Raw genomic sequence first — 15,010 nt, forward strand, 5'->3', positions numbered from 1 at the left:
CAACAGAATACATACTTTCAGTCATTTCACTAGACAATTGAATTAAAGGAGTACTTTGAGATAATAAGTCACTCTTATAGAGTTCCTATGGATATATATATATATATACTTGAAATCGACAAGGAGAAAACATCCTGACCACCTGGCAGACTCTTGTAAGCGTCTGAGCATTAATTGGATGGCTGCAAGTTCGAGGCCGCGCAGGTCCAGTCATGGATTTTTTCTCCTGTCTCTACCTTTTCAAACACACTTTATGTAACAACTCTAAACAGGCTGTAGGACCAGGTGTCCTACAGACCTTCAACACTTGTGCTGTAAAGCCTTAATAAATAAATAAATAACTCACACGACCAATATAGCAACCTTTAGTATTTCTGTATTATTTTCTAGAATGTAGGAACTTATTAAAGAATGTGCCACCAGCTGAAAAGGAGACCAGTAGTACTGAGACAACTACACAAATCACTGCATCATCATCACCTGCTGTTGCTACTGAATCAGTATCTGATAATAATGGTAATATGTTTATGTACACAGAACTAGATGTGCTCACTATACAAAGTGATCAAAGCATTATAACTGTACATCACCTTAATAGGTTGTAATTACTAGTATATTAATTTAAAAATGAAGTAGGGACTCAAACGATAAAAGGTAGCGAAACAAGAGATGAATGATGGTATTACAGCATAGCTCGATGGGAAAATCCCTACATTGGCATGTTATAATAAATATTTTGCTCAATGCCAAAGTAGGGATTTCCCACCTGTAATACAATCATTCATCTCTTGTTTCACTACCTCTTATAGCTTGGATCCCTATTTTATTTTGAATTAATAATTTTTGATATACTAGTTTGTTTGGTTTTTTTGTTATAGCATGCAACTAAACATGTGACTGTTCAATTAGGTGACAGTAGAGTATCACAAGTCAGTTTTTCACCAACCAGGGGTGTGTCACTATTCATATTATCATTGTGCTAGCACTATGAATACAGCTAGGCCAATAATTGCAGATGTCATCTTGATAGATTGTTAAGAGATGTAGTGTCAGTGCTCGATCGTCATTAATCAACCAAGATTACATTAATAAGGGTGGCATCAAACCTATCGTGAAGTGAAGTTATAGGTATCTACCAAGCATAAGTGCTTCAATAACTTGGCAGCATCTAAATATGCTGCTCAAGGAAAGTGTTGATAGGGAAAATTGATGCCTCGATATGGTTTCATTGCATCAACAAGAAGATGACCAGCCTGATTGAAGATAAAATGAAAGACAAGGTGTAGAGGGCACACTTGTTGGAACCCCCAAAAGGTGCATCCCACTGATGCATTTGTTACTGTGGCGTAAAATGGTGGCAGTGCGCTGCTTTGTTTGGCCTCCAGTCTTGCAACTGTGGTCAGACAGGCAAGCAGGCAGGGAAGACAAAAATTTGAGTTTCGGTGATTAGCTACTTGTAATTGTTTTCTTGTTTTTAGTGCTGTATTTGATGTTAGGTGGACTAATAAAGGTGATTTTCATTTTGTATGATGTTTCTAGGATAACTTTTAAAGGCAGAATTTTAGGTGGTGTGTGTCATTTTTTTGGGAGATGACTACATAAATAGTGATTAGACAGCTTTAATAGTAAAATGTTTATTAATTGCTAGACACAACACAGAGCAGTAGAGCAGGAGATGCAGAGCCTAAAGTATTTGCCAACTTATTACGCGGGTTAAGTCCTAACGGTGAGTAGACTGCAGCAATCACTAAAGAAGTATATACCTACATACATACATACATACATACATACATACATACATACATACATACATACATACATACATACATACATACATACATACATACATACATACATACATACATACATACATACATACATACATACATACATACATACATACATACATACATACATACATACATACATACATACATACATACATACATACATACATACATACATACATACATACACACATACATACACAGGGGCAGGTACAGACTTTTAAAAGGCATGGGGGGTGGGAGGTTCCACCCTGGAGCATGATAATTGTAGCCTACCTAGTAGTAATATGTCAGCAAATAATCTCTCCACAGTAATGTTTCATTGTTAAATCTTACCATTTAGGCAATCAGAAATGCAACCAAAGGTATTAGCATAGCTGTAAACAACAATTATAGTATATGAAGATGCTGGGGTAGGAGTTTCTGCAGTAAAGAGTGGTAAAATGAGTGTTTAGTCATATCAAAGCGGGGGTTTACATAGAACCCTTTGAACCATAATGCAGTACAGTGCTCCATTGATCCAGTATGAACACAAAATGACCCATACACCCAATGGACACTAATTCAGCTTTGTGGTGAATACACTTCAAACTTAAGTTGATTGTCCCAGTAGTAGACTGCTGGTGGAGCAGTACATGGCTAAGTTGGGCCAGTTTAACTCAGAGTCAAATACTTATCAAAAACCCTGCTTTGAACTCCGCTGGATCTGCCCCTGATACATACATACATACATATATACGTAATGTAATAGTATTGTTTTATCAAACATGTATGTACCTACATAGCTTATGTTGTACATATGCTACTATTTAGGTGTTGCTGTGCTAAAGAAACATTATTATAATTTGTTAAGGAGTTTTCCACCAGATCACATGACCAACCTGGGCAAGATGTGCAAACATACTATTATCACAGATGAACTTGTTGATCAAGTTCTTGATTGCCCAACTCCTGAAGAGTCAAACCAAGCAATGCTTGACATCATGATTCTCATCATCAAAGAAGATAATGACCTGCTGGAGTTTTGTAAAGCATTAGAAGGAATACTGGGGAATAAACTAACTGTACTAGGACCATTCAGAATCGGTCAGTACAAAACATAATTGTGCATATCCGTATGTATGTATACAGACAACAACAGATGTTTTATAAAGCTTGAAATACATCTGTAGAATACTATAACTATAGACAGCTGTTATACCTAAAAAAAGCAACAATGGTCTTCCTTTCACAAAATTTCTATCAAACTTCTTCTTTAATGTATAGCTATATACCATCGATTACTGACTGCAACATTTTTTAGTTTTCTCTAGCTATGTATAGTTACTAACTTTAAATAACTGTTGCATTCAGCCACTGGTGGTGCAAAACTCATTAATGCAACAGGGGAAACAGCAATTCAGACAAGGATAAGAAACCACTTATTAATTAAGTTTAGGTGGCCTGAGTTTAGATGTTTGTGTGTAGAATTCAGATGATTATGGCCATGAATTTAAATGCTTAAGGTTAGATGGTTAAAATAATGATTAAATTTAAGTACTCTATGGAAAAGAAAACACATGCACTTTCCATTTGATCTCACCAACACAAGGTTAGTGTACTATTGTACATAATCACTACAGAATGCTGTTCTATTAAATGCTCACATCTTTCATTATCTCTCCAGACTGTATGAAAGTGCTAGCATCAAAAGTATCAGCCACACAAGCTCCGTCATTGTCTACTAATACTACTACTGCTGCTGCTGCTGCTACTACTACCACTGTACCCACTCCATCCTCCTCATCTATAGCTACCAGTAGTGTGCCAACTATCACTTCTTCTAGTGTTGGTACATACATATGTACATAAATATAGTGCTGGACTTTGTTAGTGTTACTGTAATTGATCTGCGTTATACTTGTATATATCAAAAATATCATACAGTATGATAGTACTGTACGTATATATTAGGGATCGAGCTTTTCTGGCCAAAAGTATTACTGTAAAACCAGCTTCACATTCATGGCACCTTGGCAGTATAGCTCAGAAGTGCTTTCAGTATGACCTGAAATGCTTCGATTCTATAAATTTTAAAAAAATTGTGCAGTGGAATTTTTTACTGACTGACTGACTGACTGACTGAGTGACTGACTGACTGACTGACTGACTGACTGACTGACTGACTGACTGACTGACTGACTGACTGACTGACTGACTGACTGACTGACTGACTGACTGACTGACTGACTGACTGACTGACTGACTGATTGTTGCCTTCAGTCAAGCGTAACTCAATAATGGCTAAGGCTATGGGCTTGATTTTTTTGCACTGTTTAATGCGTCACTTCAGTCTGACAGGTGCTTTTTCGCGTACCGCAGTACGTACAATGCATCATTCTTCATGGGTTAACTATCAATTATTGAATTAGCTAAGTGGCTTAGATGTTCAGCCCATTACACAGCATTGAAGAACACTATGGAAAGGACCTCAGCAATCAATCTAGTCACAACGGAAACTTGGACGATTCCCATTACATATGAAGGGAAAGCCATAACACTGCACTACCATGAACTGAAACCTTACACTAAAAGCAAAGATAAATGGGACACAAAGGAGGAAAATCTCTTACACCTAAAGATATACTAGTGGACGTTTAATCTCTAGTTGGGTATAAATTGAATAAGAGATTAAATGTCCATTATTATATCTTAAGGTGTCCCTTGTTTCACTACTTTTTATTCCAAAATTTTCCTTGTAGCTTGTGTGTATGGTATGTATGTAGTAGTAACTACAGTATTACCCATATAGGGAATATGCCTGACCCTGTTGTGTTTTCACATTTGCCACCTGGACAATTAAGTGCTAAAGGTCAGTTTTGTTAGGTAGTGTCAGAGTGTGTATAAGTAAGTAAATAACAACATTTGTATGCATGCACCTCTCTCTCTCACACACACACACACACACCCACGTGTGCATGCACACACACATGCACACGCACACACACAGAAACACACACACAAAACACACATAGAAACACACACACACACAAAACACACACATGCATTTATACAAGCACACACAATATTCATGGTGCTGCACTTTTGCAAGAGTACAATTGTGTGTAATTCCAATCAATTACGTACATAGGTCAGGCACTTCTAAAGAAATATTACCATGCCTTGTTAAAGGCTTTTCCAGAGGAATACTTTGACACATTGAGTAGAGTACATGATCTACTTACAATATATGATGAAATATTAGACAGAATTATAGCATGTCCTACTGCAGAAGAGTCCAATAAAGCCATCTTGAATCTGGCTATCATATTCAAAGGATCTGATGATGATTTACTTGAATTTTGTTCAGTTATGGAGGCAGTCATTAAGGATAAACAAAAAGTGGCTGAAGTAGTAGAACCACTAAGAAATGGTTTGTGTTAATTATACAATAGTTACACTATACACCCATTAGGTTTGTATCTGCTTTGTAAGCATGATGCCAGGGTAAATCATATACTGAAATGAGTATGTTAAAGGTGCCCATTGCACAGAAAGAATAAGAACACACTGTGAAAAAGGTGGGATATAATATGGTATTTCCAGTGGCTTATTGAATACAAATAAGTCGTAATATAAATCCTGCATTATACTCATCTTATACTTTAGTATAATCCATACTATACTATTACATATATGGTTTCAGTTTATTTACCACATTACCTCAAATAGCTTATATCTAATATAATACCCACACTATACCATCACATATATGGTTTCAGTATGTTTAACACATTAACTAAAGCCTTATGTGAGATTGTTAGTATACTACAGGTTATATCAAGCTTTTTTGTATTCAATAAGCCACTGGAAATACCATCTTATATCCCTCTTTTTTCACAGTGACACTTTTGCTGTTCTATTATTAGCGTTAGTGAGAACTGTGTCCAAGGAATGATGTTACTGTCTTAGTGGCTTGCTAATACATTAGTAATTTTACAGTGGAACCTCAGTTAGAGTAGTGATTGTTCTATTGGAGTAGTTGAAATTTTAAAAATGTTCTTTATGCTATTTTATACACAGTTTCAGAAATATGGACTTTTCAGACTTATGGACCACCCCTGGTCCCAAGGAGTTCGGATAACTGAGGTTCCATCGTAACTAGTTTTGCATGAACCAGTGTGTGTGGTATCAATATTCAGTCCAACTATAGTACTGCTTCTGATTCAGACCATAAAGTGTTGTGGATATATTCACTTCCTTAATGTATTGATGAATTTGTATTGTGGCTTCCTGTGGTGGTGCAGCATATGGTTTCTTTGATACCTTTGCGCTAAGTGGTGGTCAGATTTTGTGGCCTAAAGGTACGTAGTGCTTAGCTGTGTTACAACCATTTGTATAGTGGGATACAACTGATTTGTAACTGATAGCAGCCTTTGATCTGCCTACACATCACGTTGTAAATACTATCATAGATACTATACTAATAACACAGGATTGGTAGCCCCATTTCACATGCCGGCATTCCAGGAAGTAATTAATTTGTCTGTTGCACGACATCATATTCATTAGTTGCGTTGCTATTTGGTTGCTATGTTCTGTTATCACAAGATGGTCATTGCAGGAAATTTAAGTTGGTCCGCATGATGCCAAGATTTGTAATTGTCACTCAAAGTCACCTTTAATTACAACAGATAGAGTCACTTACAACTACAACATATGTCAGGAAGACGCTTAGAATTACCCAAAACAGGTACAACAACTATGTGACTACGCACCTGGTTATCACTGGAAAAGCACAGGAGAAGATGTTGAAATGTATCAACGTGTGGCACAAACCATTTGAAATTGTCTACAATGCCACTAGTTTTACTGTTATGTCTTCAAATACATGGAAAGGCATACACTATGATTTCCTTGTACTACTGAACAACTGGGTTTTAATAATATTCACTCATATCTCATCCTAGGTAGTTCTGCACAACCCTTAGTGAAGTAGGCATTTAAATAATCAGACCTTTAAAGCTATTTGTAGCCCTTCACCAACTGAAAGACAATCTGCAAAGCTATGACGAGGAATGCATACCTATACAATTTACACATTATAATTGAGTCTCTGAATGGAGTTTCAATTAGTATTGTATCTGTGGTACTATTATAGCACATAAATAGATTTATAAAGTTATAAATTAACCACCTACATTCATGATTTTGTAATATGTATGTAAAATTGAATGTTATGTATGAATGCAGAATGTCTGAAGCTGATGATGGAGCGTAATCCAGCCCCAATGTGGCCTCTGTTGCCAACTGCTAGCAGCATGACAACTACCAGCATATCTACAACACCTTCAATTACTGCCATCACTGAAGATACTCCAGTCCCCATTGAGAGGAAAAGCTCACAGGAAAGTAGTGGTACGGTTGTCTATTGTCATGAACAGCATGTACATGCAGTATACCAGCTACAAAATAGACACATTTTTTTTATAGTCACTGCAATTGTTCAGGTAGTATGAAACACAACAATTTTAAAAGCCAACAGTACATTTATGATGGTACCTGAGAAATACAGTGTTTCTTATCCCTTTTCATGCAACTCACTATCACACAGTATGATAGTAACTGTATAGTAGGGACCACAAAGGAGTAGGCGTGGCCCATAAAATAATATCACCCAATAACCATCCTCAATTTTCCCTGACGACGATGAGGAGGCAGTATTGGTGAGGTAAAACTAAGCCCAAACAAGCTTTCAGATCAACCCGAAACACTTTCAACAAGTTGCTACAAAATTTTAAATTTTTTTTATTCGACAGAATTTTCTACTGACTGACTGAGTAAGTAACTGACTGACTGATTCCTTCAGACAAGCGTAACTTGATAACAGCTAAGGCTACAGGCTTGATTTTTTCACTGTTTGACGTTGCTTTGGCCCGACAGGTGCTTTTGGGCATACCGCAGTGCATACAATGCATTCTTCATAGACTTACCAGTGTCCTCCTTTGTGTCCCATTCAACTTTGCTGATAAGGAAAGGTGTCGATTTGGCGGGAGCATGTAATGGCTTCCCTTCGAAACGGAAATCGTCCGTATTTTTCATAGTGGCTATTTTGATTGCAAAGGTGCTTTTCAAACAGTTCTTGATTTGTATTGCTGTGTAATGGGTTGAGCATAGCCGACAGTGAAGCATAATGGATACTTCACTTTTCAGACGATAATTAATAAAATTGGGGCGCGGCACCATTTCTTTTGGTATGTGTAGATTGTAGAGGTGCTTCCGGAAAAGTTCTTGATTCGTATTGCTGTGTAACAGGTTGAACATACTGTAGCTGACAACCAAGCGTAATGGATACTTCACTTTTCAGACAATAATTGATATAGCTGGGGTGCGTGGTACCATTTCAGATGCGGCATGCGTGGGTTCACCAGTCATAATAAAATTATTTACAAAAAAAGTTAACAAACAAGTACACAAAAAAATTTGGAATTTTCAACTCGAGTTGGGACCATAGCACATCGATAAAAAGTACTGAAACAAGTTGGAGTAGTCCATGATATTAAATCACAGTAAAACAATAAGAAGTGTTATATCCCTACTGTGCATTTCCGTTATGGTATCTTGAGCTCAGTAGGGATATAACACTTCTTATTGTTTTACTGTGGTTTAATAATTATCATGGACTACTCCAACTTGTTTCAGTACTTTTTATCGATGTTCTATGGTCCCTACTCTAGTTGAAAATTCCAAATTTTTTCGTGTACTTGTCATAATAAGTTTAGACGAATAGCTCAAAACACAAAAGCGTAATTTTGATCCATTCAAATTTGGGGGGAGGAATTATGGACGGATGCTTCACCCCTTCACATTTTTGTTGTGGTGTTGTGCATTGTTCATACGTAACTAATCACAAGCACCTTAATACATAATTCGTGCAACCTTCTGGTGCAGCTTATGTCTATTTGTAATATTTTAATATCCACTTATCTAGGCATAGTACAATGGAACATAGTTATGAGGTTTAGAGCTCCATTTTTTTAAGAGTCTAATCATGAACTCCAATAAAACAGTTAAGGTTACGGGTTACCCAGTAAATAATTTTGTAGGCGCTTTGCTTATAGTTCTGTTTTAACCGTTTTGCACGGAAGAACGTACTAAAATAACATGGCATATCAACGTACACGAAATACCAAAAGCGGCGATACACTCAACAAGAGATGCACTTGTACAGAAATGCAGGCACTAAACAGCGAAACTGTTGAGTTGCTATTCTTCAAAAACCAGGTTTCATGGGAAGCCACACCATGATATTTAGCATTAATAATCTATTACTTAGTGATTTCTAGGTCCTCACGAACGAATTGAGTTGTTATCCGATTGTAACAGCACTGTAGTGCACTCGCGATACTTTCAAGTAAGCCTTAACTGCAGAGAAGCATACATGACATGTAGCCATATTTCAACTTTTGTCAACAATTTTGAATAAAATCAACACAATCAATCATTACACAGAAATCACATTTTATTATCTTTCACACAGTTGTGATGACAGCTGAAGACAGTAAAGCAGCACTGAGGACATTTGATGAACATTCTCATCTCATGACATTATTAGACCCATCCGGTATAGAGGAGCAGCTCCACACAGCTGGATTACTACCAACTGATCACCCCACTAGTCTAACAACTGGTCTGGTAATGGAGAAGTTACTGAAACACATTAGGAGTTGTGTAGAACTGAAAGGAGCAGAAATGTTCATTAGTTTTATCAATGTGCTTCATAGTGATGGTAGATATGGAGTATTGAGTGATCATCTCTTTGGTATAATGTATACTATATTTTCCTCATATAAAAGCCTCGTTCCAATAAATGCTGGTCTTGAACATCAGCCAAGACATACAAAAATAATGCTTGTTGCAGACCCAGACTATTAAAGGAGTCTCATGGTTAATGGCTGTTATTCTTTCCTCTGCCATTCTAATATACCAATGTTAAATTGGGTACCACAAGTAACCACTTAAGTAGTTGAGCACGGTACTGCAGATAGCTAAATTAAAAAGTAGTGGAAAGGAAATAAAAGCCCAGGCTTTTATATGAGGAAGTATGGTACACTTGTGTAAAGAGTCTGTTGTACTATAACACCAATTACAGGCATGTACATATCACATGGTGGTCATAGTAGTCAACCCTGCAGTGCCACTGTATCACCAGGTACTTATGTACACCTCCACTTTCTATTGAAATATGAGTACATTTATTTCTTTACTAGCTGTTACAGAATCATCAGTTACACAGTTGTTAGGGCAGTTGACATGGTACCTGAAACAGCTGCAAGCAGGTAGAGTTAATTTCATGTACAATATTATCTATACTGCGCGTATTTCACAGTGTTTATTTATATGTAATATTATATGATTTTGTCAGCTCCAATAATACCTATACACATTCTAACTATTGCAATATTCATACCACAGGTCTACATTACCAGTCAGCACTACCACTACCAGACAATTACATACAATGTGATCAGTTACTGGAAAATGCTGTTGACAAGTTAACTGATAATAGTAACACTCCTTCTGTAGGTACTGTACTTAATATCTGTGGTGTGGGAGGAATGGGAAAATCTACTTTAGCTAAAGCTCTTTGTCATGATGTTCGCTTGAAGATGTACTTTCTTGATGGATTCTTGTGGATTAGGTTAGGTCCACTACCAGTTAGCCCAGCAGTCAAGTTGGGTCAACTATATCACTTGTTAACTAATAAAACTGAAGTTGGTAATCAAAGTTTCTTTGTTAGTAAATTACAACATCTTATTACAAACCATTTACACAAACTACTAGTTATAATTGATGATGTATGGGAAGTTGCTGATGCCCTGGTGTACACTGAGGTGTTTAGGGGATGTAAAATGGTATTGACTACTCGTAAAGAAAACGTTAGCAAGCTCATTCCATCACAGCTGTGTTTAACTGTTAAACAAATGAAAGAAGAAGTAGCAGTGAAGTTACTAACAACTAAACTTGAATATGGAGCATCATTAATTAGTGAAGCTGCAGAATTAGTAAACAATCTGCATTGCTGGCCACTGCTATTGAATCTAGTACATAACCAGATAATTGATCTTGTCACTGAACAAGGCAAGCCTGTCGATCAGGTCATAACCTGTATTCAAAAGACCTTAAGGGACAATGGATTACATGCAATTGACATCGATAGAAAAAGAAGTGCTATTGTATCCACTGTTAAATCTAGTATTGGGTTACTGTCAACAGATGAAATCCATGTACTCCAAAAACTTGTGTTATCAGTAGGACTAAGCATGCCCATCCCAATAACTTTGTTACCTGATACGTTAAAACATAATAGAAATGAAGTTGACAAGTTGTGTGGAAGACTGCTCTCACTAGGATTACTCTCACATTGTCATACAGTTTTGCCATCCAACCACAAAACTGTACAATGTTACGAGGTTCACTATATTCTATCACAATATATTTTAGATCACATGAAGTTTGACTCACCAGTAGAACTAGTTGATGCTGTTGATCTTGGAGAACTTCACATCATTTCTAACGTGTTAGCAGGAGGAAGAGATTCAAATGTTAGTCATCGTTGTCTTGCTACTATTACTGCTATAGACACTGTTATCTTACCTAACCATATCAGATCATTGTTTGCCATTACTAAATGTCTACAACATGAAGTTCAGGACTGCTTAAATCAGTTATCAGTAATTTGTATTAGAGCTGGTAAACTTGATCTAGTTGGGCTAGCACTAAACTTCAAAAAACATGATACACTAAAGGAGATAGAAAAACTACATCAGTTAATCAGAGAAGATTGTCGGAAGTTGCAGATGTTACTAGTTGATGATAAGCATGAAGAAGCCACAGAATGGCTCAAAAAACAGGCTAAAAGTCATCCACTAAGAAAAGCAATCTCATCATTCGGAAGTTTTGTAAAAGACTTATTGAATCGATGCCAAGACAATGAGACTCTTATTACCAGTGTTAAAACTGAAGCAGATCCAATACTACAATGCTACAAATCAATGCTAAAGAAATGTTGTGAGTACTCAATAATATCCCTCCGCAGAGATCTAGTAGCAATGGTTACTGCTGGTAGTGTAACACTGGACCAATATCAGAGACTACTTGATGATTATGACAAGGAATTAGCTGTGATAAAATCTGGTCAAACAAGTCAATAATTAAGGATGCATGGTACATATTAACTTTTTCTGCACAATTATTTGTACATATATTTTGTGTGTGAGTGGTATGTACATACATAACATATTAATATAATTAAGTTTGTGTTGATCTATAAGCTACCAGACATTACAATGATTCCTATGTTAGGTCTTTTCTGGCTTGTGGTTTCCCATTATAATTATTTAATCTATTAATTAGGTTGTTTATGTCATGGAATTAATTCTTGCACTGCATGTCTGAAGAGTTAACTGTACCAATCTGTAAACAAGCAACCCATGATGTATACAACCCACTTGTCAGAATTTTTGGTAGTATTCCCTTACTGTAATTATGTTGCATATATATACTTGCAGGTTATTTCACAGCGAAAAAAACTAACCGCAAAATAATATTGTGCATATACACGTACTATAATAGTTGATATATAGAGCAGCAGCAAAAGTGACCTGTCTGAATGTTCTCAATTATCGGACAAAATATGTATTATCAGTTGAGTAACACTGTATTGCTTGAGCTGATCAAGTCTATCTATGAAATGCAATTGGAGCAACTATGAAATGTAACTGGACTTGTACTGTAGCTGTCTGAATGAATGAATCATGCATGATTCAGCCTGCCAGTTTATAGCTATACGTAGACAATATAAAAGGTTCATTGCTATTATATTGACCTTAATATTATGCACTCATGATCAATTACAAGTATGATCAATCAGTAGGCCTGAGTCAAATATGCTCAAAATTTTGCTTTCAGGAACTTGAATTTCCCACATGCACCTATTATGCTCTTTCAGTGTTCCCATTATGCTCCTTATAGGATAGCAGCATTTCTAAGAGTTATTTATTTCATTTATACTATATATATATACACATATAATTATATATTAAGACTGGCTTTATAGCACAAGTGCTGAAGGTAGGCATGAGGCTATTATGCTCCAAAAATTGAGCATTATGCTTTTGAGCAGTGCTCAAAAATCACCTATTATGCTTTTGAGAATTGCCCATTATTCCCAAAATTATGCCACCATAATTGGCTAATAATGCCAGTTAATTGCTGTATCAGACCATTTTCATTGATGTTTAAGCTTCAAATAGTCTTGAATTCTTTAGCTGGTTGCTGTATTAGAGAATTTCATTTCAATATGACTGCTTTATTAGAGTAAATAATATTGAATGACTGTTCTATTAGAGTTTCTGACTGCTCTATTAGAGTATCTCGATCTTTTTTAACGGAATTGTGCAATCTGCAGATTTTCCTACTGTTAAAGCTTTATAATCACCTCAAAATGCTAGCATAATTCCTGATTTCCACACATACCTATTATGCCCGAAATTATGCCAGCATAATCGCCGCATCCCTAGCTGAAGGTTTGTAGGACTTCCGGTCCTACAGACTGTTGAAAGTTGTATATAGCTTGGAGTGAATGCTCTATTAGAGTATTTCACTACAAAGTATTTACAATGTAGTTGAGGGGTATTGGTAAAACTGGGAGGGAAGTGGGAGCAGGAGATTGCTTGGTAAAACTGGGAGCTGGGAGATCACATGCACAATAGTGTATTGTATTTAAGATGTGCTCAATCACGAAGTATAAATGATGTATATATCATATTAAAAAGTAAAATTTCAATATCCATTTTCTATATGTCTATAGTTACATAATGCAAATGTCACCATGTCATGCATGTTAATATGCAATACCCTGTTGAGAACATTTAATTCAAATGCTTTTACAGAATCGAAGGGACAAATCAGCAGAACAATACATTACAAACTAATAATACATTGAGTTCTGAGAGTGATTAAGTGTGACTTTGTTGGTAATTAAATTTCCATTCCTAATATATATAAAAGAGATTTCTGATAGTTACATCATTAGGTGTTCTTGGTCCTTTCCATCAATAAAATAATATGTATCATCGTCTATACGTTGGCCATATCTCTGGAATGCTTCAAGGTATCAAGCTATATATGTGACCCTATTTTGGAAAACCATACATCTGGGCACATTGGCCAATTTTGTTTTTATAGCTACAATGAAGCACTGAGTAGTTATCTACCTTGTGTGAAAAGTTTGTGACGATACGTTGAAGCATTCCAAAGTTATGGCCAATTTACTGTCTAATACATTACAAACTAACTTTTCATTATCAGTTTATAGAACTGAATAGTGATCAGATGTGACAAATTGATGACAAATCACTTTGTTGACAAAGATCACCATTCTTACAATCTAAAATTAATGAAAAGAGATTCTTGAGATTTTAATCATGTGTTCTTTGTGCTTTTCCTCAATTAAATCACTTGTATTATTGTCTAAAGACAAGAAAATGTTTGGTTTTGGGAATGAACAAATTACCCAATTTGTAAGTTAATTGTTGTCCCACGCATTATGAAACTACTACATGGTCTGATATAATTCAGTATATCTCCTAGACAAAAGAAGCTATGGGTGTGAAATTTCACAGCAAGAAGGTTTAATAGTTGCTTTATCAGAATATGCAAAAAAAATAATTTTAAAAAATCACTGAAATTTTCAATTGAGAATTCCCACAAATTTTGCATGTGCCCAGATGTATGGTTTTCCAAAATAGGATCACATATAACACAACATAAAGATAAATATCCAGTGCCTTATTTTAGCTATACAAAAGAGGAAATTCACCAATGAGCCGAAAAGGATGCATGCACAGAAAAAAATGAGTAGTGAGTACTGTGGCAACAGGGGCGGATCCAGACTTTTAAAAAGGGGGGTTCCACTTTGAAATTGCAACTTTAGCCTAGCTGTATAAGTTGAAGACCAAAAAAAAAAAAAAAGGTCATCGCCTGCTAACAATAGCTCCCACCTCACCAACTATATTTCCTTTCTTATTTATATCTAGATATATAGCTTGCTACACTGCTCCTCAAAAGACTACTGTGACTGCTCTATTAGAGTATCTCAATTTGACTTCTCTATTAGAGTATCTCGAGTGAGAGAGGCTTTTCAAAAGGGGGGTTCCATGGAACCCTTGGAACCCCCCCTG

The 15,010-nt window shown here is 36.1% G+C and overlaps 1 protein-coding gene across 2 annotated transcripts in view; it reads left to right on the forward strand.

The window, feature by feature from the left end:
- Positions 1-12,099, forward strand: part of LOC136254994 (uncharacterized) — a 39,287-nt gene extending 27,188 nt beyond the window's left edge. For both annotated transcript variants that reach the window (XM_066047717.1, XM_066047720.1), the window contains exons 21-31: positions 391-516; positions 1,649-1,726; positions 2,601-2,873; positions 3,454-3,618; positions 4,579-4,638; positions 4,918-5,199; positions 7,020-7,184; positions 9,307-9,588; positions 9,919-9,978; positions 10,037-10,105; positions 10,242-12,099. In XM_066047717.1, the coding sequence (XP_065903789.1) occupies positions 391-516; positions 1,649-1,726; positions 2,601-2,873; positions 3,454-3,618; positions 4,579-4,638; positions 4,918-5,199; positions 7,020-7,184; positions 9,307-9,588; positions 9,919-9,978; positions 10,037-10,105; positions 10,242-11,980 (3,299 nt within the window). In that variant the 3' untranslated portion in view covers positions 11,981-12,099. The remainder of the gene's footprint in view (positions 1-390; positions 517-1,648; positions 1,727-2,600; positions 2,874-3,453; positions 3,619-4,578; positions 4,639-4,917; positions 5,200-7,019; positions 7,185-9,306; positions 9,589-9,918; positions 9,979-10,036; positions 10,106-10,241) is intronic.
- The last annotated feature ends 2,911 nt before the right edge of the window (positions 12,100-15,010 follow it).

This window comes from Dysidea avara, chromosome 1 (genome assembly GCF_963678975.1).
Source record: "Dysidea avara chromosome 1, odDysAvar1.4, whole genome shotgun sequence".
Lineage (NCBI taxonomy): Eukaryota > Metazoa > Porifera > Demospongiae > Dictyoceratida > Dysideidae > Dysidea > Dysidea avara.